Below are 24,787 nucleotides of genomic sequence, written 5' to 3' on the forward strand. Positions count from 1 at the left end.
TTTTTTTAAACCCCCCCCTACACATCTTCTCAGATTACAGGCCTGTAATCTGAGGAAGCAGCACTAGCTGCTTAGAGAACACTGTAACCTATTGGATGCTGGAACATGCCGTGATAAAGTACAACGTGAACAAGTAATATAAAAGCAGCCTTTTGTGCCAGCTTTTACTGTAATATAGATCTCTCTGGAATAACTCCTGCCCCCCACCCCAGCAACATTTTTATATATGCATGTGAAAATTTGTAGCAGACAAGGCCATAATTATTGATTCTCATCTAATGCACTTGTCTTTGTGTTAGCACATCTCTAAATTGTTATTTAATTGAACACTTGTATCGCAAACATCCATGTGTGGCTTGATTTCCGCTACATGCAAAAATATGTTAACCAAAGAAACCGGAAAGATAGTCTGGTTTAAACTGTAACTAACACTCATCAATTGACAGCAGGTCTGTTGGTCCATGCAGGATCCGGTGCTTGTCTCATGGTGCTGCAGCAGCGAGGGCAGCTTCAGATGTGCATGATGAATATTATAGATTATTGATTGCACACGGGAGGTGTACTTGCTGGTGAACAATCCACGTTAAGTAGCCGCCAGCAGCAAAACTGACAGCAAATCATTTCAGCAGTGCAGAGTTACTTAGCAGAGATGGGTGGGCTCGTTGTACTTTAGGCAAAGTCTGACAAGTATAGCTGCAGAGTTCCCACTGATACTACAAACACCATTTCGTTTGGAGATCATTGGTGCTAGTAAATCCACAATGATTAGTTATATATATTAGAGATGAGCGGGTTCGGTTTCACTCGGATTTACTCGGTTCTCAAAACGTCATCTTATTGGCTCACGGATGTCTCTTGTTTTGGATAGCCAATAAGATGCCGTTTTGAGAACAGAGTAAATCTGAGTAAAACCGAGTAAAACCCGAACTCGCTCAGCTCTAATATATATATATATATATATATATATATATATATATATATAAATAACTCGAACAGCCGGCACTCCACAGGATATTGCAATAACTTGCCAGGGTGCACTCCAGAGGTTTGCCAACCTCAAACATACTCTCCCAATAATAGAGTCACTCCTGGGCTGCCAATTCGGTGAAGCAATCAAGGTGCTTTAAGCACCTTGATTGCTTCACCGAATTGGCAGCCCAGGAGTGACTCTATTATTGAAGGAGTATATATATATATATATATATAGAGAGAGAGAGAGAGAGAGGGAGAGATCATCATTCCCAGAGCAGACCTACAGTATGTGTGTGCACAGTATATATACATATATATATATATATAAAATGTTATATCTCATTCCCAAGATATGGATGCTTAAAGATACCAACCACGCAAAATAGGGATCTAATTAAAGCAAACACACAACAACAAGCACATGGACCATAAAAACAAATTCCTATTATTTGATGTCATCTGTGACGCAAAAAAACCCCCAAATTAGTAGTAAAAGCAATTGTGAACACTTTGCGGCTCAGGCTGAGTTGGACATACAGTATGTGTTCAGTCCCATCTTTGCACCAGCTGTATATGAGCATAGGTTACGTCAGGTGTACACCCAGGTACACTTACACATATCCAGGCTAGAAGCACAGGAAACTTTTTCCCAGGCACTTGTATTGACAGGGAAAAAAGCCTCCACTGTTTGGTTCAAGTTCAGTAAATAAAAGTATTATCTTCCTTCTCATGTACTATAGGAATGGATGTAGCAGAAATCTACTAGAAAAGTAAGCCCACAAAAAGATATAATAGATATAATTTAGGCAATGTAAAAAAAAGCACCTATCATATTCACAGGTGAAACGCAATCAGCCAATACCAACGTAGGTTTTTGCTTTTATTTGTGGGCATGTGCATTACAAATGTGCATGCTTTTACACTAAGCAAACATGCATATGCCCCCTTCAGCATGGGCCCCAGAGTGGTAGTGGCAATACATTTACACATATACTGTATGATAGAAACCTTCCCTAGGCACATATATAATTGTAGTTTTATTAAATATACTGTTAAGCTGTACGTCACACTCTACAAACAGATCAAACACCAAGAGACACCATGATGCTCTCTTACCTTGTACAGCCGAATGGCCGCCTCGTGCCTGTGATTGGTGTTATGCAAGCGTAATTTATCCACGCTGTTGGTGTAGTAATCACAAGCGTTGCACTTTAGATGCACTGGGTTGCCAATTGCTATGCACTTCAGCCTCCACTCATTGCTCTTGCCCCCTTCTTTGATGTGAGCCACCAGTTGATATTTTTGCATATGTTTATCAGTTTTGCAGTGGAGCTGGAAGTTGGCCTTCAGCTGAGTGTTGTAGTTACACAGCTTGCACTGGTAGATGTCTCCGATTACAGCTCTCCATTCCTCTTCAGGGAGAGACCGCTCATTGCTCACGTGCACATTCAGGGCCTCCAGACTGTCAGAGGTGAATTTGTTGCAAACGGCACACTGGAAAAGCTTCAACCCTGGGTCACTGATATAAGGTGACAGTTCTCCTGTGGTGAGGAGGGACAGGTCATCACCCATTAGCTGACCACTGGCAATCCGGATTTCAGGCGGCAGCTCATTATTTACTATGGAGAGAAGGGGAGAGAGAGAAAAAAAAATGAAAAGAGGAACATGAAGAGCAGAAAGCAATGCAAACGCACAATGGCATCCGTAAAATAAAGCCCCAACCAGTAGTTTTCCTACTCCAGAGCTTAAACTATAAAAAGCTGTAATAGGATTGAATCAGGATCAATTACAATCATCCCTTTCAACTTCTAAATTCCCTCATCAGATAGCTTTAATTATTCCTACTGGGCATGATGTCATTCAGGAATTTCTGTTTTCAAAGGCAGAAAAGGTGATCAATAAAATAACAAAACAGGAATGCTTCTGCCACGTCCTCCAGATTAATTTACAGAGCACTAATTGTAGCTTGACTAAATAATCTACAGTGAAGTATAAACAGCCTATTGCAGACTTCTAACGAACTCCCCGCAAACAGCCCGGTAATTACAGGCACAGCCCAGTGTGTGTTGTAATTATTACTCAGTAAAATTAGTATCTATATTTATCATACCTCATGTTAATAACACCAATAACACAACAGAGACAGTGCTAACCGCCTTGGACACATAAAATAATGGAAAATAAGAAGTTTGCCTGCTGAAGTGAAGCAAGAACTGATAGTAGCTCAGGCAAGCAGACCGTGTTTCTGCAGTTGATGTTATGCTGTGACTCGCAACATATTGTGCCAGACAGTAGTGCAGCAAAGATCCATCAGTACATCTCTAACAGCATCGATGGCTCTGAATGCATCCATTGTAGGATAATAACACTGTCTCTGAATAGTCAGATATACCAAGCTGGCTGCACACGCTACGATCTACCGGACGATGTTGCGATCTGCTATGAATCACAAGAGCCATCATATAGTGTCTGTCCTCTAATTCACCCAATTGGGTGGTTGCATCGTCCCTGTGGATGTGCTGCACGTCCAATAGGAAGAGTCCACGCAGCATGTAATGACACATTGCACTATTGTGAAGTGTGTACGGTAATGAGATGTATCATTACATCACATCGCTGGGTGACAGCATCATCAGGTGTGTACCCAACGTAAAGCTCTAACATGAAACAATTTGATAAAACATATGAAGTATGAGTTTAAGGGGGAAATGTACTAAACCTCCTATAGCCAACTAGTTGTCTATAGCAACAAATGAGCTTCTAGTTATCATTTATTAAGTACATTCTATAAATGGTAACTAGTAGCTCATTAGTTGCTATGGGTAACTTCTACACCTGTCTTTTTTAGAAGGTATATTGCATTTGCACTAATGATCTAATGGTCACTGATAATCTTTATTATATATAACTCTCTCCAGCACCAGACACACTGCTTATTTGTTAGACTACAGTAGACCTATGTTTATATTGGAATATATGTCTCTTCCAAGGCTGGTGTCACCGCTGTGCTTCTGAACGCCATGTTTTCTCAGGGACTTTGCAATTGAATGCTGTGTTGGCTCATCAGAAAGCCAGGTTTCTTTGGCAGTAAAAATGCAGTCTTCAGAAACATGAGTGTGACACCAGCCTGACTAAGCATTATATTTGGTCTTAGGCCTCATCAAAATGGCAGCCATGTGGATTTCTGAAATGCAAATTTACATGACAAATGACGCAACTAGTACAGGGAAATGCAGGACAGCTAATATTGCTATGGGTCAGTACAGTTCTTACTGTAGCTTCTCACCTAAAGTACAGTTCATATTAATGTATTCTCAAAATATGTACATATGTACCAAATGAGCAGATTATCTATTGTTTGTATGTGTTGTGTGTAAACAACAGGTACAATTAAATAAAAAAAAGTGTATCATGCAGTATAACTAAACCCCAATAAAGTAAATCCCCATGGCACATTAAAAAAAAAGAAGTACTGACCAAGTCCTGGAGCCAATGCTGCAGCTGTGGCAGGGTCAAGCTGAAATGGGTTTATCAACATCTGAGGATCGGCTGGGCTTTCCAGTTTCATCCCAGTCAGTCCTATATTTTGGGCTAGGTAGTACTGATAAAGCTCGGCCTCAGCCGGTGCAAGGCCTAAGTGCAGATTGTGCTGGATCTGTTTCATATTTTGTTGCAGGAGCATCATGTTGTGCATGTGCTTCTCACTCGTCATGTGAATCCGGAGATTTCTTGCCACATTGGTTTCATAATCGCACACCTCACAACGCCAAGTGGGTTTTTGTTTTGGTTTAGATGGAGATGGTGTCCCACAGCCACTGAGACTTGTGTTAGGTGCTGGGGATGTATGGCCATAGACCTGCTCACCACTCCCACCATTCTGTAGGTTCTGGACATTATTTAGGTGCTTGTCTGACTGCATATGAATACTGAGGTTGCCTTTGGTAGTTGTAGAGTAGTTACAAACCTCGCAACGGAAGGGTTTATAGCCACAAGTGTAGCTTTCACCCCTGGCAAGCCGAGGGTGAGGCTGTCCAGTCTTACAGTAAGCACAAGAGCCAGTTGACTCTGGATGTTTCTCCTTCATATGAGCCTCTAGAGTCTGCTGATATTTATAGTGCCAGTTGCATTTTGGGCATTTTAAAGTTTTGCAAGAGTTTCTAGAATGCATCATTGTCATGTGGCCACCCAATGACCTTGAGGACCCCAGGACAGTATCACACTTAGGACACTCTATGCCATTTCCTGGTGAGCCCTCACTTATGCTTTGCATGCCAGGTATCAAGATGTGCTGGTAAGGAGTATTAGAATTATCCTCTTCTCCTCTAACTGTTTCATTTGGTGAAAGAGAAGTTGCACAGTCTTTACTGGCGCCTGGATCCTCAAAGTCCTTGCCACCAATATTAAAGCTACCAGCAACATTGCTATTAGTTCTAAATACAGCAGTTTGCTTTTTCTTTTCTAAATCATCAGAAAGAGTCACAGAGGAGGAAGAGGTACCTTTTTCAATAAATTTTAGCACACTGGATGATAAAGGAGAAATGCTTTGGTTTAAGAGAGGGAAATCTTTGCTACCAATACTATCGGCCAGGTCACCTAAAACTTCCTCCTCCTCGAGTTCATTTGAATATGAGTCTTCTTCATCTATCCCTTCAGTTGGCTCACTTTTAATAGGGAACTCCCCATTAGGATGTGAGTTACTGGTTTCTCTTGGCCTTTCACAGTTGTTATCTTGGTCTTTGCTGTCCACTTCCTTGTTCGAGTCAGATGATAAGTGGCTGTGGGACACAGAGGTAATTGGGATGTTTGCTTTTGGACTAGACAGGCCTCTTAGGTTCGCTTCAGCCTTTGGCATTTGGTTGACCCCATGTAACTGCTCTGTTGAGCCTGCAGAACTCGCACTTCCTTTTAAGAAAGCAAATCCTGCCTGCAAAGAGTCACCATTTTCAACATGAAAAGAACTCCATAAACCACGGAAGGTTGAATCTGGGCCTATGAGGTTTGTAGTAGAAAAATGGGGGAAAACAGAATTTGGTTTTTTTGGTTCCAGAAAGCTTATAAGAGGTTCTTTGTCCTTGCCAATCCCCTGTATTATGGCAGACACAAATTTATTGTTGAGAAGCGTTTGCTCCTCATCATTGAGGGTCATCCGATGATCATGCACAGCATGGGTTACAAATGACCTAATATAACCAAATGATAACTTGCACAAGAAACACATTAAAACAGGTTTCCTTTTCCCATCACTAACACAACCATCAAATTTAGACAAGTCCACATTGTTTGGAACATCTTTGGACACACAGGAGTTTTTGGCTGAGCCATCACTGGTAAGATAGTCTTTATCTCTTTTATGTCGGAGATCATAGACACGGAAACTGTGCAACACAGGACCAACTCCTGCTAATGCTGAGGTATTTGGGAAAGCCTGTTCGGCCATAAATGGTTTCCCGAGGGATGAAGCGATATGAAAAGTGTTGATGATCTGTGGGTAGAAAGACATGGATGCTGAAACAGACTGATCACTCTTCTCTCCAGCTGTCGTAAGCGAGTCCAGAAACATAGCTGAAGAAAAGAGTTTACTATTTGCTCCTGTTTGTGCATTCTGCCCACTATCTTTGGAGTCCTCAATTATATAAGCTGATCCATCAGGCTGGTAAACTATCTCCCCTAGCAAATTCTCCACATCACTGTCCTCTAGTTCGCTTATATCACTATCATTGTCTTCCTTCAAGACAGGAAGGCGAGCGTTAGGGCAGTGGTGTTCCATGTATTTCTGTAAACTGGGAAACGCAGTGGCACATTCGTTGCAGGGTATCTCTTTAGCTGAGGTAACCTGACTGGCAACTGCATTCTCCACACCAAAACCAAGCAAGATTTCACTTTTGCGATCATCCGTTCTTAGGTTGTCATCTGAAGAGCTGTTTTCCCTGTCAGGTTCCATCCCTGCAACATTTTCAGGCACCTCATTATCAAGTTGTGTCGCTCCATATAGCTTTGACGTGCTCTGCCCATTTTCTTGCCTTGAGATAGTAGGGGAGTCACAGGTTTCCATGGCAAATGCTACATGTGGCTCTCATTTCATCCAGCCTGTCAGGGACCTGGAGAAAGAAATAAAGAGAAGCTATTTTGTATTACTAATGAAATGGTTCACTGCATCAACATTTATTTCCAAGTACTGTATCACTTAAATTTTAAAGTTTTTTTTACCAGTTATCAGTGGTAGGGCTTTAAAAATGCCAGGCTTTTGCTGACATGAGGCACTTTTGAGAACTATTCATTACAAACGTTGGTTGCAACCTGCTACTGTACATACTATTCTGTAGCAGACTTCGAGGTGGGCAATAAGTGGCCCTCCAGCAGATACTGAACTACACATCCCAGCATGCCCTGCCATAGTTTTAGCATGCTCTTATAGCAAAACTGTGACAGGGCAAGCTGGGATGTGTAGTGAAGCTTCTTGCCTACCCCTGCACCTATAGTATAACTACTAGCCTAGTGTATAGTATGACTTACTAGCCTTTGTAACCCATATAGTATGACTACTAGCCTTTGCATCCCATGCTGTGCATGATCACCAGATGACCCTCAAAGATGAGGAGCAAACGCTTCTCAACAATAAATTTGTGTCTGCCATAATAATGCCTAGTGCTAGGACATTCTGTGAGGTATAGTTCAACAATACCTGATTGGCTAGTTGCTGTCCAGTGCTCACAATACCACAATTTTAAATCAAATCCATTCTTAATTTAACAAGCCACAAAAAATAAAAACTTATTTGTAATCTAATGTATAAGAAAAGTATAGTGTTATGCAGCATGAGTCAGATGGTGCACACTTTCAAGTAATACCAGTCTCCACCTAATAAGAACCCCATAGTAAGTAACCAATCAGATCTAAGCTTTCATCAGTTAGCCTTGCACCAGACTGATAAAAGCACATTTCTGACTGGTTGCCTGTGGTTACACACAAAACTATTTGCTCTGTTTATTTGGTCTACATTTTCACTTCTTGCAAGTTTATAAGTCTGTTAAAACATCACCCCTTGCATTGCATATCTGAGATTTATTTTTGTGCCAGGTTCAAGACAGACTGCAAGGAAAAACTTTGTTGAACAGAAATATTTATTTTAGAGTAGGGCAGAGTCTGTGTCCAAACCCAAATACGTTTCCATACTGTACATTTGTTATATAGAGCACTGAAACACAGGCTATTATGTGATTTGCATACATACAGTATGCAGCACAGGTTTAATATGGTAAATACAATTAATATTGTGTAGTGACATATTGATTATTGGAAATAATTTATTTTGAAGTTTCATGAGTTTACCATGTGACACAATCACACATAGACTGCACAAACTGCATAGGCTGTGTACATTGACAAACTGTGACTCTATTTGCTATAGGCAGTGGTGCCGAGGAGGGGGGGGAATAATTATCTGAGGCCAGGTCTGATGGATTGGCCCAGTGGGGACCCAGGTTCACCCCCCTTACCTGACAGCAGCAGCTGCAGCTCATCTCCTCAGCCACAAAGTGCTCTTAAGGTATGCTAAAACTGAGACAGGGCATATGCTGGGATGTGTAGTTCCACCGCAGCTGGAGGGCCGCAGGTGGAAGGTCCATGCCTTAGGGCTTCTAGACTACGCAGCATTTGAGCTACACCATACCTCCCAACTGTCCCAATTTTCACGGGACAGTCCCATTTTTTGGGACTGTCCCGCTGTCCTACCCACGGGCCACAGTGTCCCGCGGTGCTGGTGGTGGCAGTTGGGAGGCTCCTGCACTCGCTGCTCTGCTTAGCGCATCATCTATACAGTGGAGACAGGAGGAGAGGGTGTGTGCCAGTAGCTCACAGAGCGCTGGGCATGCCCCCCATAGTGATGAAAATGGGCGTGTGGCTCGCAATCGCAGGCCCTATCATGAAGCCACACCCAGTTTTCATAGGCAGCACCCCTTTTCTGGATGGACGCACGCTTCTCGTGCGCAGATGTCCCTGCTTGCGATAAACAAAAGTTGGGAGGTATGGCTACATTTTTCCTCAGTGTTGATTTTCTGTTTATGTTAAACCTGGATGTTTTTCCTAATGACATAAAACATGCAACATCCTTTTTGGATAAAGGTCAGTTTAGGAATCCAAATCTGTAATGTAAAGGTTTTAACTTGGTTATATCTGATCGTGTCAGTTATGTCAGAAAGGGAAAATTATCAGATACATTGAATGATTTGCATAGATTGAAAATGAATCAAAATTAGTTTTGGTATGCGTGATGGCTAAAATGACAGTCTAATTGCTTCTGCATCAAGCACCACAAAGCTTGGTGTGTAATTTTAATCACTGATGAGTTACAGGTTAATTATGCTTGAGGAATGCATGGAGATTCAAACCCCTTTGAAATAATTTGATCACAAAGAGCATGAAAGAGGAATAATTTTCTAATTAGTAAACAGAGACATGTTTACCTTTTGGATGGGAAAAGTTTGCACAAACAACATGTGCATAGTAACAAAATGTAATATAGCTAATGCTTATTGGCTGGTTGGATGCATAAGGCTTTAATAAAAAGTGCTATTAATAATCCAGTGTAATGTCTGCCCTGAAAACGTCACAAAAGGTGAATGCTGCAAGTACAAGTTTGGAACATCAAGGCTCCACCCCCCCTTGGTTCATTTTCAGCTGGTTTGCAGTTCATTAATGGGGTTTGTCACTAATGCCCATATCATAATACTAACGCACTCAGCACAGACATTTAAAAAAAATATATATTCTTGTCTGATAACTCTTAGCATGTACAATGCAGTCAGTCTGGTGCCGAACGTGCATTTGATAACCTCGAGAAAATTCTAAATGTTTGCTGCAAAGTGTATGACTTCTGTTTCAGGCAGAGCAGTAATGGAAAGCCCAGCAGGGGGAGGAGCCAGTGACATACCTAACCATTGCAATCACCATACATACAAAAAGTTGACTATTCAACTAATCTAACTAGCACTGTTGCCATAACAAACATCGCTATATATTATCCTCCCAAAATTAATCAAACACCCCTAAACAATGACATCAGATTTCAGTCACCATTCTATAAACACATATGCACTTCCCTTTAAATATATATATAAAAAAATAAATAGAATTTCTTTGAACTAATGGGAAACCAGTCATGGATAGGTGATGTATATTTGTGCAAGTCAGTCAACAGGAGAAAATGTTAGAACGTTTCTTATTTGGTGGTCTGATTAAAAAAACATAGAGATATAAATAATTACAGACGTTATTCCGCAAACAGATGTTACTTTTAATTAATATTCCCGTCAATTCAAATACTTTCTGGAGGTGTCAGTGTGGACAGACTAGAAGGAAAACTTCACGCTTCACAGGTTTCACAGGCATACCCCTCTTCAAAAAGTTCTAGCAAAGTTGTGCTAGGATTGAAAAGTAAATAGTTGCCCTGCCACTGCAAACACTTTAAAGTTCTCTGCTGAATACAAAACAGAAGCAAAAAAAAGCACTGACTATTGCAACAGACTTTTTCCTTTTCTTAAGCTATCCAGAATTAAATGACCCCCACTGCACGAAGCAGTACATGAACAGCACTTAGATCAGCTAGTATGTCAAGTAGCAACATCTACAATGAAAATGCAGACAAAACAAAGCAAAAATGAAAAACATACCTTTGTGCGTAGGAAGCAACTATGTTTACTCAACAGATTAGTGACTTCAGCAACCAAAATCTTTCGTCACAATTGGGGGGGGGGGGGGGGGGGGTGATAGTACGAAGCAGAACAATTTTGGACTTCTCCAGCCCCTCAGCAGTTAGTGTTTTGTATGATTACTGAACTCTTTACAAGGAACCTACCCAGAACTCTCCCCTAATATAAAAAAAGGCACTTGCTGAACAATAGGAGCGAATTCCTCTGTATTTAAAATGCAGAATTCTGATTAGAACAAAAGAGGGAGAATGACAGTGTACTCCTGTTTTTAATTGAGATTGTCCCCACCTCTTTCTACGGTCCAGTGAGACAGTGTTTGTGAAATGATTAAAAAGAACGTGATCTGATCAAGAGGATGGGATAAAAGGAAAGGAATGCTAGGTTAGCCACACTGCTTAGAAATGAGAGAGAAAGCCAATGGGTTCTGTAGCCTATTGTTTTTGTACTCCATTCCATTTGACCATCTCAAATACTTTCTGTCCTCAATTTTCTTCTTTGAGAAAGGGTTAAAAGTTGCCCACTTGTGACATAACCTGCTACCAACCTACAAACCTTAACAAGAGGAGGGGGGAGGGGGAGGTTGGAAGGTGGGGGGGGGTAAATAAATAAAAATCCTTGAATTATATCAAGTTTCCGAAAGGTCATCACTGTCTCTGCTGTGGCCTTTTCCCCGTACCAAATCCTCTATCAATATGTCATAGAGAGTTAGGCAAAGACAAAAGAGAAGCTCAGTGTGAAAACTGCACATATATCTAATCCTGACAAAGGAATGAATAGGCCTTCACAAGTATAATTATACTTGTTTATTTGTTACCACGTACAGAGGACTGATGAAAAAATCCATCAAAGTGGTATTATGCAGACACCAAGAGCTTCTTTTCTTTGGTGACTAAAGCCACATTGAGGCTTAAATTCCTTATTGTTAAATTCAGAAGCACAAAAAAAATAAAAGATTTTGGCCGGAGTTTCTTTGCATCAGTTGCTGACAGATCTTTTGTACAGGGGGTGTATTATTTGATGCATTAGCTTAAAACTTTCACTGGTACCTTTTTTTATTAGCCAACATCCTATACTAAAAAGTCACAAATTTGGTGAAAAAAAGGGCCAGCAGATTTCGCCTCATTTGGTTTTGTGATGTCCGTCATTAAACTTTTGGCACCACCCAAAACACTAATGTGAACAAAGTCTAGGCCATGATATGGAACAGCTAAAAAACAAATAAATAGCTTGCTTCTGTGATCATAAGTTTCGCCACTTGGCAGGCATCATGCTGGAGAATAATACCCCTTTTCCACTTCTGCAATAACCCAGGTTATTGCTGTCAACCGGGCTCACTGCTCAATGGAAGTGCCAGAAAAATAACACAGGTCCAGTGACCCAGGAATCCGACCTTGGTAACCACCAGGGTTATTTAGCCACATGGCTGGTTTGGCACTTGGCAGCCATCCTGCTGGAGACTAATACTTCTTTTCCACTGCTGCAATAACCCAGGTTATTCCTGAGTCAACCAGGTTTGCTGCTCAATGGAAAAGAGTCCCAGAAAAATAACCCAGGTCCAGTGACCCAGGAACCCGACCTTTGTAGCCACCCAGGAAGGACATGGGTAAAGCTGTAGTGTAAATGGGTGACCTGGTTCAACCGACCTGGGACCCGTTAAAAGTCTATGGAGAGGCGGCTCACCTGTGTTTGGAGATGATGTTATCTCCAAGCATCAGCAGAGAGAAGACCCGCTACTAATCCAGGTCTATCCTGCGGTGTGAACGGGGGTTCAAGCCTCTGTTACACACCTTGAAACCCATGTTCAAATGCGGGTCGGACCTGGGTTTTTAGTGGAAAAGGGGTATAAGTCAACCTCCAGTCATCGCAGAACCAAAAGACCTGGCACAACCGGCAACAATTGGAGAGCCATAGGTTGCTTATTTGTAGCCTACTGTAACAACCGTCTGCTGCCTTACAACTCAGCGTGCTCAACAGACCTTGGTAAGTGTGAGGAGCATGTGCCACACTAATTGCAAGCAACAGTCACCACCCCAAAATTCAAAGACTTGCGAATAAGAGTTAAGTTTTCAAGGGCTAACCAGAACAACCCTATAAAATATGAAGGGGACTATTAAGTAGCCATTACACTTTAAAAGACCCTAAATCAAATAACTAAGGCACTTTTTTTTTTGGGGTGGGGTGGGGGGTGAAATAAGCTTTTCCTTAGTGGACAGAAATATATCAAAGTAAAAGCAATCTGCATAGTTAATGTCTTTGTGCTCTTTCCAATTTAAAACAGAAAAGCTGTAATTTTTCTTTGCTGGCAATCTGGAAACACTCTGGAGTTAATTACAGCTGATTCGTAGTGAACCGCACAAACAAAGGCCAGTCTATGTCCAGACAATTATACTGCATTAACCAGCTTAGTGCTTCCTGCTGATGGTTCAGGGTTCTTCCATTACACCCTTCTACCTTCCCAGCACGATAGAAAATGCTTCTGCAAGGAGGAATTAATGAAGAGAACTGCAGAAGAATGTGTGACGACCTCTTCTGACACAGCAAAAAAAAAAAAAACTTTCCACCCATGTCCCGACAAAAAGAGAGAAGGTAATTAAGTTTGAATAGAGGGATGTAACCAAATATAGTATGCTTTTAATAGTAGGCACATTAAAAGAGATAGCTTACAAAGGGAGACTGGAGAGTGCCATTCTACCTGATGACTACTCCTATCGCCCTCTCATCTTCCTCCTCCTCTCCCTCCAGGCCAAAGTGGCTAAAAGCCCAGATTGTTTTAATTTTCTAATCAAATCTTATGTGACTGATGACTTGTGAGTTTTCTGTTTTATATAGGGATCAAAGGGGAAAAGGGACCTCTTGCATAAATGTGAAATGGGTTCTTATTTAAATATGATGAAGAGTATGGCTGAGGGTTTTTGGTTTAAGCATCCTTTCACTGCATTCTCTTCTTAACATCTGTGGAACTCGAAGTTTTAGCTGCACTCAGCCACTAGATGAGCAGGATAGGCAGGAAGCCAAATAGTGCTAATTGTCCTCCAAGCATACATACAGTATACAGTCTTTTCTGCATTTTCAGTTGACACCAGTTACAACTGAAATGTTTTTGTGGGTATACCTCCATAATTATTTATTATTCCCAGTGCTGTAACTGGGTGTCCTGGCCTCCTGAGTGCATGATGTCATGTGAAGGGGGTGAGGCCACGATTGCTGAGAATTACATCAATGTCAGGAGCATCCTCAAGACACTCCATGGGCTATAAAGGCTGCGGTGTGCACATCTGAACCATCCTAAAGACGCAAGTGCCCACACTGCAGCAGATATTCTGGCAGCAGAGTGCTTTTTCACATGCCATGTTTACCAGATGCAGTGCTATGTGCTCCGTGCAGCAGAACTGCTTGATGCCCCAATTTATGGCCTTCATTATTTTTATCAATTTCTTTCAAGACGCCACACAATTTACACAGCGTCTTACATGCAATATAAGGTACAGTATCAAAGTGCTGTAACCGACAACTAGATAGGATGCGGACAGGGGCTCACTGTATCCTGACAGGCAATGAAGGGCGAGCATACAGAGGCAAAATTGGTCCCATTCTTTTGAATTGCGCTCAGCTCGGAGCTCTGTGCTGCTAAAACTTGGCGTACCTCTGTTCTATAGTCCTGTGCTGCATTAACTCATTCTAGATTACAGGTGTCTATCTGGAGATTGAGACATCACCGTTTTGCCAGAGCTGATTTGGTTAATCAGACAGAACTGTTTTTTGTTAAGTTTATCAAGATCATTCTGCAGTTTTTGCTGTTAGTCTGCATTTAAGATGTGACTCATATTTCTTTTTCTTCCAAGAACATTTCAGAATCAATATGCAAGAAGTGAGAGCAATTACTTGTAAGTTGCCTCAGTAAACAAACATGCATGAAGCATTTGGAACACTGTCTTATATGAGCAGAAGACAAGAGTGCAAGCATAATTATTTCCATACAATTAACAAGGGAGAACAGCACTAGTCTACAAATGGCTGCCAAGGGGCCCGGTATTATGAATATCTGTTGTTAAACAGAAAATACTATATGTCAATCTTTGTGATTGAGACTGTGGCTGGCCAGTCTTAGCTAAATTTGAGTAGGCTTTGGAACTGAGCCTGTCAAAAAAAACTTTAACAATGAACAGTTGCAAGCTCTGACTATCAGATATTTCTGCGTAGAGCAATGCATCCTTAAATCTGTTGGAGAATGAAAGTCTACAGTGGGCTACACACTCCGCAATAATCAGGTCAATCAACTGCTTATTGGCTGAAAGGTCTGATTACTGCACAGTTTATTTTCAGCAAAGCAATTGGATCAGGTGGTTTGATCTGATCCGCTGCACAACATTTTCCTAAACGATGAGACCTATAATTTGTTATATCCTTGAAGTGTGTACCTAACTTAACAGGTGAGATACAGGTAGTAGGGGGAAGGGTGACTTTCAGCAATGTACTGGCAGCAAGCCAACTCTGTCTACCCTTCCCAAAGTAGACATCCCTGCTGCAAACAGTGACAGAGCACAGACAGTAGTAATTCACGGCAATGAATGCATGGGCATTCTAACCATACTTCCCATGATGCTCTGCAAGTAAGTGATGGAGTAAGCATCATGAATGGATTATATGACCATTCTGCGCTCAGTAAAGCCTCCTGATTAGAACCCTTCTTAAACAATAGACATTCACAATAAAGTAATGGATATGAATTGCCTATCGTCCATTGGACAATTTTGGCCTACACGTGCCCATCACTGGGGTAAACTTAAAGTTTCTAAAACATAGAATCGGTGATGTTGCCCATAGCAACCAATCAGATGATGTCTATAATTTTCTAAAAGGCAATAGAGAAATGAGAGCAAGCATCTTTTTGGTTTCTGTGGGCAACATCACCAATTCTCTGTTTTAGAAGCTTTAGTAAATTGACCCCACTGTCTCTATTTTGGGTGATGAGATTTTGTCAGTACAATGAAATATTATTCTGTAAAGCTGCAAAGAATCTGCAACAAACACTAGTGAAGGGACTGGAGATTATGCCTGCTGACGACCAACACCAAGATTTGTCTTCCCAATCAATCTAATCAGGGTAAAGTAGTGATAGTGAAAATCCACTAAGTGCACCAAAACACAATGCAAATAATGTAGATTTCTGTAAGATAGAGACCCATTGAGCCTTAAGCATTAATCGCATCTTTTGGTCTCATCTATGCAAAGCAGGATTAGAGCTAAAATGATGACTTCTTAATCCCTTTGATTTTCCTTTACTAAATAAATATTAATCTAGAAATCAGAAAGGTTCTGCCAGGTATTACAATGCACATTAGGAAAATACTTAACGGTTATGTAAATTGCACTCCATTTGACAAGCTGCCTATTGATGAGACTGGTCCCAATCCATTTCCTCTACCACCCTCAAAAATCCCCCTCAGATTTGAAAGTTTAAGTTCATAATCCTACTAAACAGAAAGATTAACCTTGGAATCCATTAAATCTTTCTTGAAAGAAATTCACTGTATTAATCATGTCAGAGAATTAACAAATCATATTACTATGTTTATTTATACGTCAATACTTCCAACCTGTAAATCCACCGCAATATAATCCTCCTGTTGGTGGAACTTTTGCAGGAGATAAGTGTTATTTTAAACCGCTACAGAATACATTTGTGCAGAACTAGTTGTGGTTATTATAAATAATTTTGCTTGTTTTCATTACAGTTCCGTAGCATTGTGTGCACAGCCTTTATACAACTGCCACCTCTACATCTGCAGCCACAGGTATTCTTTTCCCCTGTTCTTGACTATACAGAAGTCACCATTACAGTTTCTAGGAATACGTACAGTAGCTACTGTATATATGGGGAATTCTTAAATATTGAGCACTTGGACTAGTCTGCAAAACTGATTTAAAACCTGTTTTCATAATTACGGTAAAGAGGACCTCTCACTGACATACTGGGCTTGCGAGATACAAGTACTAAAATAGAACAGTTTCTATCCTCCAACTAGGATGACTCTCCTAACTTCCTATTGTTCTATCCTCACTACTAGAAAGTTTCCTTCCTATATTACAGTTCCCCAGCTTTGCAAACACATCAAGGAATGGGGTGAGGAAGCTGAAGGAAGAAAACTGCCCAGAATTGGTGACAGAACAATATCTGCGATAACGATCATCAGAATCACCCCATTTACATAAAATGAACGTATAGATAAACTAAGATTTTTTTTTCTTTTGTTCACATGCAGTAGGTCTATTTGCTACATTATATGGCACATTATAATACCTTTACTTACCAAAATATCATGTGCAAAGCAAAAATACTCTATATGTAAATATTTACACTTGTACATTAGAAAATATACTAAAAGTAGCATGTTAAACTGCACAGATTACCAACCAACGTTAGGGTAATATTTAACATTGGTCAGTCAAAGGGTTCATTCTATATTGCTGCACATTTCAGTGATAGGGAATGTGTTTTGGAGCAATTTACTAATCTGGGGCCCCGGTGAAAGCCCCGCTGTAATGTCAGCAAGGAGGTCTATATACATAGGATATATACATAGGATATGTGCATGCTTGGACGCACTTTGTGACTTGACCCCGAGTGGATCTATCAAAGCCTCTCCAGGTTTACAGGCCCTCTATAAATGGTAAAGGGTATTGCCATCTCAAGGTAGAGGGACCAAAGAAGAAACCTGTTATAATCCCTTCCTGGGTTATCACTGCTTCATAACTATACCCTTTTGTGTTTTCAATAACATGGAAAACCAGTAACCTTAAACAACCTGCAGCAATGTATTGTGCCTACATCGACAGAAAGGTGTGGAATAACTTCAAATGTCTAGCCTTGCATCATTATTTATTTATTTATTAACAGTTTCTTATATAGCGCAGCAAATTCCGTTGCGCTTTACACTTTGAAATAACAATAACAAAATGGGTGATAACAAACAGTCATAGAGGTAGGAAGGCCCTGCTCGCAAGCTTACAATCTATAGGGAAATAGGCATGTGTACATAAGGAAAGGTGCTATCTATTGCATAGAATGAGAAGATATGTGAGGATATGTGTGGACTGTACAGAGTGGATGCAATTTGATAGGAAGGTTTATGAAAGTTATGTGGGCGGTTCTGGAATTTGGTATGCTTGCCTGAAGAGGTGAGTTTTCAGGGAACGCTTGAAGGTTTGGAGACTAGAGGAGAGTCTTATTGTGCGTGGTAAGGCATTCCACAGAGTGGGTGCAGCCCGATGAAAGTCCTGCAATCGTGAGTGGGAGCGAGTAATGAGTGTGGATGAGAGACGCAGGTCTTGTGAAGAGCGAAGAGGTCGGGTTGGGAGATATTTTGAGATAAGTGAAGTGATGTACGTTGGTGTAGTTTGGTTAATGGCCTTGTGTGTGAGTAAAAGTATTTTATATTGAATGCGGTAGAGTACAGGTAAACAATGGAGGGACTGACAGAGTGGATCTGCAGACGATGAACGTCTAGCGAGGAAGATAAGCCTCCCCGCTGCATTCAGAATGGATTGTAGTGGTGAGAGTCTCGTTTTGGGAAGACCAGTTAGGAGACTATTGCAATAATCAATGCGGGAGATAACGAGAGCGTGGATTAGAGTTTTAGCAGTGTCTTATGTAAGGTATGGTCGTATTTTGGATATGTTTTTTAGATGCATGTAACATGATCTTGAGACAGATTGAATGTGGGGAACAAAGGACAGATCAGAGTCAAGGATGACACCTAGGCAGCGAGCTTGTGGGGTAGGGTAGATAGTCGAGTTTTCAACAGTGATAGAGATATCAGGTTGGTACCTACTATTGGCCGGTGGAAATATAATTAACTCTGTCTTTGAAATATTCAGTTTGAGGTGGCGAGATGTCATCCAGGATGAAATGGCAGAAAGGCATTCAGTGACACGGTCCAGTACAGATAGGGACAAGTCAGGTGAGGATAGGTAGATTTGAGTATCATCTGCGTACAGATGATACTGAAAACCAAAAGAGCTGATTAGTTTACCAAGAGATGAGGTATAGATAGAGAAAAGCAGAGGACCTAAGACTGAGTCTTGCGGTACTCCAACTGAAAGAGGTAGCGAAGAGGAGGTAGATTCAGAGAAGCGAACACTGAAGGAGCGATTAGATAGGTAGGATAGGAACCAAGAAAGGGCTGTGTCTTTAAGACCTAGGGATTGTAATGTCCGTATGAGAAGAGAGTGGTCTACAGTGTCAAATGCAGCAGATAGATCTAGAAGAATAAGAAGTGAGTAATGGCCTTCAGACTTCGTAGTGACCAAATCATTAACCACTTTAGTCAGTGCTGTCTCTGTGGAGTGTTGGGAACGGAAGCCTGACTGAAGTGGGTCCAATAAAGTGTATGAGTTAAGAAAGTGTGTGAGTCGAGTGTAGGCAAGTCTCTCAAGTAGCTTAGAGAGACAAGGGAGCTGAGAGATAGGGCAGTAGTTTGAGAGAGCACTAGGGTCAGAATTTTGTTTCTTTAAAATGGGAGAAATCACTGCATGCTTGAAGAGTGAAGGAAAAATACCAGTAGAGAGAGAGAGAGATTACATATGTTAGTTAAGGTAGGGATGAGCACCAGAGACAGAGCTTTACTTATTTGTGAGGGTAAAGGATCAAGAGGAGAGGTAGTGGAGAAGCAGGATGAGAAGAGTGATGATACTTCATCTTCATTGTGGGATCAAATGAAGAAAGAGTGCCAGAGGGTTCAGGTAAAGAACGGAGCAGGTCACTGGCTGCCGAAGAGCATACCATTTCATTTCGGATCTTATCAATCTTCTCCTTGAAGTAGGAAGCAAGATCCTGTGCCTTGATAGTGGCTGGTGGGGTAGGTGAGGGAGGATTCAGAAGTGATTTAAATGTATTAAAGAGTCGTTTGGGGTTGGAGGCTTGAGCAGAGATAAGAGTTTGGAAATATGTTTGTTTGGCAGTGTCCAGGGCATTTTTATAAGAATGGTAGACAGTCTTATATGTGAGGAAGTCACTTGAAATACGAGATTTACGCCACTGACGTTCAAGTTTTCGTGTGAGTTTTTGTAGTTGTCTTGTTAATTTGGAGTGCCATGGTTGACATCTAGGCCTACGTGGAGTGTGATGGGTAGCTTGAGCCACTTCATCAAGAGCTAGTTCTAGAGTCTCATTAAGGTGTGATACAGCCATCTCAGGAGAGGTGAATGCAGAAATAGGTGAAAGCAGTTGTTGGAGTGAAGTGGAAATTTCTTGAAGATTAATTGTTTTAATATTTCTGCGGGTTTGAGGAAGATTGGAGGACTTCAGCAACACAGGGTTTGAATTAACGGAGGAGAGCATGCAGGTGATAAGGTTGTGATCTGAGAGGGGGAAAGGAGTGTTAGTGAGTTCAGAGATGGAGCATAGTCTGGTGAATACTAGATCAAGGCAGTGGCCTTCCTGATGAGTAGAGGAGTCAGTCCATTGGGAGAGGCCAAGAGAGGAAGTTAGAGAGAGTAGTTTGGAGGCATGAGCAGCAGATTTTGGACAATCAATAGCAATATTGAAATCACCCATGATAATGCTGGAGATGTCAGAGGATAGGAAGTGAGGGAGCCATGCAGAAAAATCTTCCAACAATTGTTTTGGATGCCCAGGTGGGCGGTAGATAGCTGCAACACGCAGATAGAAAGGAGAGTAAACCCTAATGGAATGTACTTCAAATGATGTAAATGTGAGTGATGGAACCTGTGGTAGAACAGTGTATGCAAAAGATTGGGAAAGTAAAAGTCCAACTCCTCCTCCTTTATGGTTACTGGGTCTGGAGGTGTGTGTAAAGTGGAGACCACCATGTGCCATCATATAATATGCTGCAGTAAACAAATCATGGAATCTGATTATGAGTATGTGCCTTATTTTTGTTGCCCCAAAAAATACTCAGTGGCCTCTGCAATACTGGCCAGAAGCGGTAAGAGATAAGTTATGTCTTTGCCGGAGCAGTCAGAGGGAAGATGTACATATGTGACCTGGATAACCATAGTTTGAGGCGTATTTAGTGGATGAAAAACACAATTGTTAAAAATAAATGAAAAAAACAAAACTGCAAACAGTAGCCAGGAATGACCATAACAGAATAAGAACTGTGACTTATACTGCCTCTATCCTTGTTAAATAGGCAACTATTGCCGATGATTTCAGGTGAGTCTTATCACCATTGATGACCTCTGGATATATAGGTCAAAGCCCTATCAAGTGTTAAATATTTTTGCAGGTCATAAGGCTTTTTTTCATCATGATGTATAGTATATACCCATTTACAACTATGTATGACTTTTTATTTATTGTTTTTATAGTGGCTGGCTTACATATAATGTATGCTCCATTATATATGTACCATAGACATGTATCTGAAAAGTAGGGTCTATAGCACATAAAAGCTGCATAGTTATTATTAATATAAGCCCTCATTCTGAGTTGATCGCTCGCTAACAACTTTTTGCAGTGCTGCGATCAGGTTAAAACTCGGAAAAACTGCGCATGCGTATGCACCGCAATGCACAGCCCATCATACGGGTACAAAGAGGATCAGTGCTGGGCGATAGATTTAACGAAGAATTCATTTGCACAGCCGATCACAAGGTGATTGACAGAAAGAGGGCGTTTATGGGTATCAACTGACCGTTTTCTGGGAGTGTTTGGGAAAACGCAGGCGTGTCCAAGTGTTTGCAGGGCGGGTGTCTGACGTCAATTCCAGGACCAAAAAGACTGAAGTGATCGCAGCGGCTGAGTAAGTCCGGAGCTACTCAGAAACTGCTAAAAACTTTTTAGTACAACTCGGCTGCAAAAGTGTTCCCAAACTTGCAAAGCGAAAGTACACTCCCCCATAGCCAGCGACTATCTGATCGCAGCGCAGCAAAAAGTTGCTGGCGAGCGATCAACTCGGAATGAGGGCCATAGTCACATGCTTGAAAAATCATTGGTTCCAGTGATGTCAGCACAGAACTAGTATCTAGGGCCGCCAGTATAACTATAGTATTATGAAATCCACGTCAGTATTGTTGTGGGGCTCAGACTACTACTGTATTTCTTTTTGCTTCACTAGCCAGTGTTTGTGCGCAGAGTATTAATATAAACAACAAGGTATAAAAAACAAATACATACTGTGTTTGTATGAACAAAAGATGTTAGAAGGACACACACACAGGCATTGCAGTGTCCTTGCAATAATGACCCATTAATAATTATTAGTTTGGTTAAGGAACAGAAGGACATTGAGTCAGCGGGGGATTTGGAGTAATCATAAGTAATTTTAAGGCTCCATTCTTTGATAGAAGAAGCCTTAGTGATGCTTATGTATATGTATATACTTGGTAGAGCTATACAAAGTAATGTGTTCATATCCACATGGGAGGAGGGACCCCTGTTGTTTTAACAAAGCAAGTAAGAGTTTTAAGGCATCATTAAACAATTAGACGATGAAGTTGGTCCTATGAAACCATAATTTACGACTATGTTCTAACAACATCCCAACAATAAACTTTCTATTCTCTGGTTACCAAAAAAAACACACAAAAAACACAACTTTGTCTGAAGCCTAACACCACTGTAATTATCTTCATAAAACTAATCACCGGCCAGGTATTTCGGGGAAACATTCCATTTCTATTATAAACCCTCGAGTCATAGTGATTTAAAAACCAGGCTGTGTAGGACTGGGATAAAGTATATTTAAAGCCTTTCAGTACATATTTAAACAGTGCATTCAACACCCCTTACTAGTGATGCTAGTCAGGCAATTAACAGATGGCGTCCAGACCTTACAGAGACCAAGTTTCCATATGGTTTCTTAGGATTCAGTATTTCAGCTAAGTTGCATATTTTTAAGCCCATACTGCATTGAATAATACTCCTATAAGCCATTTTTTTTGACAGGATGGGGGAAAAAAAATCAGTAGATGCCATAATTTCTGCAATAATTCATGTCTCTTTAGTTACAGCATGTTGTAATCCAGCACATTTCTTATTTTGTTAATAAGTGATTAATTCACTTAGTATGACCCGTCCGTATGATGCACAAATGAGAGGAGACAGTCTACTTCTGGAAATTGTCATCTTTTGTCATCTTTTTTTTTACACTGAGACTTAATTTGTCTGTTGTGTAGAAGTGAAATGAACAATTCGGTAATTAACTTTTGTGTTTTTAGATGTATGAAGCTTAATTAGATTTCATTATAAACAAACAAATGTCAACCACAATTATAAGCTCCTTGCTTTACCCTCACATTATCCCTTTTCAAACAAACTTGATGTCACACAAATTATAATCAAGCGGACAGCAATTCGGAGTTGAATTCTACATGATTTGCCAGTAACCTGATTACCTTAACTTCAATATCATTACAGGAAAAGTATTTTAAGATAAATAATTACCAGAATTCCAACAGGAGACAAGCTTAATTGTATTGATTCAGGAGAAGCAGGCATAGTGGGACAGAGCTGACGGAATAATGTTATCTTAAATCTACCCTTTCTATTAAAATGATATTGCCTGGCAGGAAAAAGGTAATCTGAGATAGGTGTATGAAAAATCAGATACAGAGCTCAAATAATTATTTTACCCAATTATCTCCTACAAGAGGCAACAAAATATCACTGTAGAGCAACCTTATGGAACAGTGTTGTTGGGGCATTATTACAGAGTGGCTCATCTGTTATAAGCAAGAACTAGCAGATCTGCCAGGATGTAATGGAGGTGAATAATTAGTCTTGTAGCACTGTGAGTGAACTTCTCCTCAATGCAATAAGAGTTAATTAAAGTTTACCACCAAACATCAACCAAAGTAGGATGTTGATCGTGTTACAGCATTAAGTGCAAGCAGACAATGGTTGGCAGCAATTAGAAGGGCTATCAAATGACCTGCAATGATAATTATACATTCAAAACAGCTAAAAGAGCTGGAAAAAAACTAATCAGCTTTTTTTTCTTCTCTGCAACAACAACTGGAAGGGCAGGAAGCGGGTATCAGATTATTTCAGTTTAACACTGTAAATCAATAGAATTAAACAAGCAGGAGTTGTCTGAGTACATTATCTAGCAAAGAACAATTTACTGTACCTGATGGACGAGATCCTGAACCCATTCACTGAATGAGCACAAAAAGGCAAAGTGGATATGTTTCAGTAAAATGTTCCGCAAGCCTGCTGATTATGAGAATAGCTATTTAGACCATATATATTTTCTTTCCCCGCTTCTTAATTAAAGCATTCTTTCTAGACATGGTAAAAGCATTTGTCTCTGATGCTGAAAATAGCTAAATTGTATTTATTTATTTTGCTTAAAATCAAATATTTTTAATGCTGGCTTTTTATTACGTTTACGTGTTTATTAAATACCAATAATTTACATAAGAAAGGACGTTTTATATTACTAGAAAGTCTACCTCCTGGCGTCTCTATACTAAACCTTTCTGTTTAATGTATGCAAGATAACATCAGTGAAAATTATTTTCATAAAATGGCTCACTGCTTTGCATAGTTATTGGGCTGCAGCCTAGAGCTATTTTACAGATTTTATTTTCTACCCTTCCTAACAAACCTGATTTTCCCAACTAATACTGCTATGCTAGGCATTTGAGCAAGGAGTTGGCTAATCCCAGTATTTCCCTAGAGCTATATTTAAGTCATGGCCCTCTCCCAGCACAAAAGTGTCTCCCAAAGGCCCTTCCACCCCTTCAGCACTCACTGGTCCTGACACTTAGCCTTTACAGATGAGCCAATGGCTGTGATCAGATGGAGCAATATCTAAGAGATATCATTAACTCTCATCACTATCTCCAACAGTAACTTTTCTCATTGCATCTTTTGCAAAAGTTTCATGGGCTATTGGATGTACAGTACAGTGATTATATCTATATATCTATATATATATATATATATATATATATATATATATATCTATATATTATTCATGTGGTGCTACAATTATTATTTATTATTATTGTTTATTTATATGGCGCCACAAGGGTTGAGCGGCGCCTAACAAAGTACATAAACAAATTAGTAAAACAAGCAAACAATGACTTACAGTACAGGACAATGTAGGTACAAATAAATGGTACATTAACATTGC

At 40.4% G+C, this 24,787-nt stretch overlaps 1 protein-coding gene across 7 annotated transcripts in view; it reads right to left on the bottom strand.

The window, feature by feature from the left end:
* Nucleotides 1–24,787, bottom strand: part of ZFHX4 (zinc finger homeobox 4) — a 296,146-nt gene that overhangs the window by 135,046 nt on the left and 136,313 nt on the right. For all 7 annotated transcript variants that reach the window (XM_063923968.1, XM_063923970.1, XM_063923966.1 and 4 more), the window contains 2 exons: nucleotides 4,450–7,070; nucleotides 2,089–2,591 (listed from right to left, as the gene is read on the bottom strand). In XM_063923968.1, coding sequence (XP_063780038.1) covers nucleotides 2,089–2,591; nucleotides 4,450–7,024 — 3,078 coding nt within the window. In that variant the 5' untranslated portion in view covers nucleotides 7,025–7,070. The remainder of the gene's footprint in view (nucleotides 1–2,088; nucleotides 2,592–4,449; nucleotides 7,071–24,787) is intronic.

This window comes from Pseudophryne corroboree, chromosome 5 (genome assembly GCF_028390025.1).
Source record: "Pseudophryne corroboree isolate aPseCor3 chromosome 5, aPseCor3.hap2, whole genome shotgun sequence".
NCBI classification, from domain to species: Eukaryota; Metazoa; Chordata; class Amphibia; order Anura; family Myobatrachidae; genus Pseudophryne; species Pseudophryne corroboree.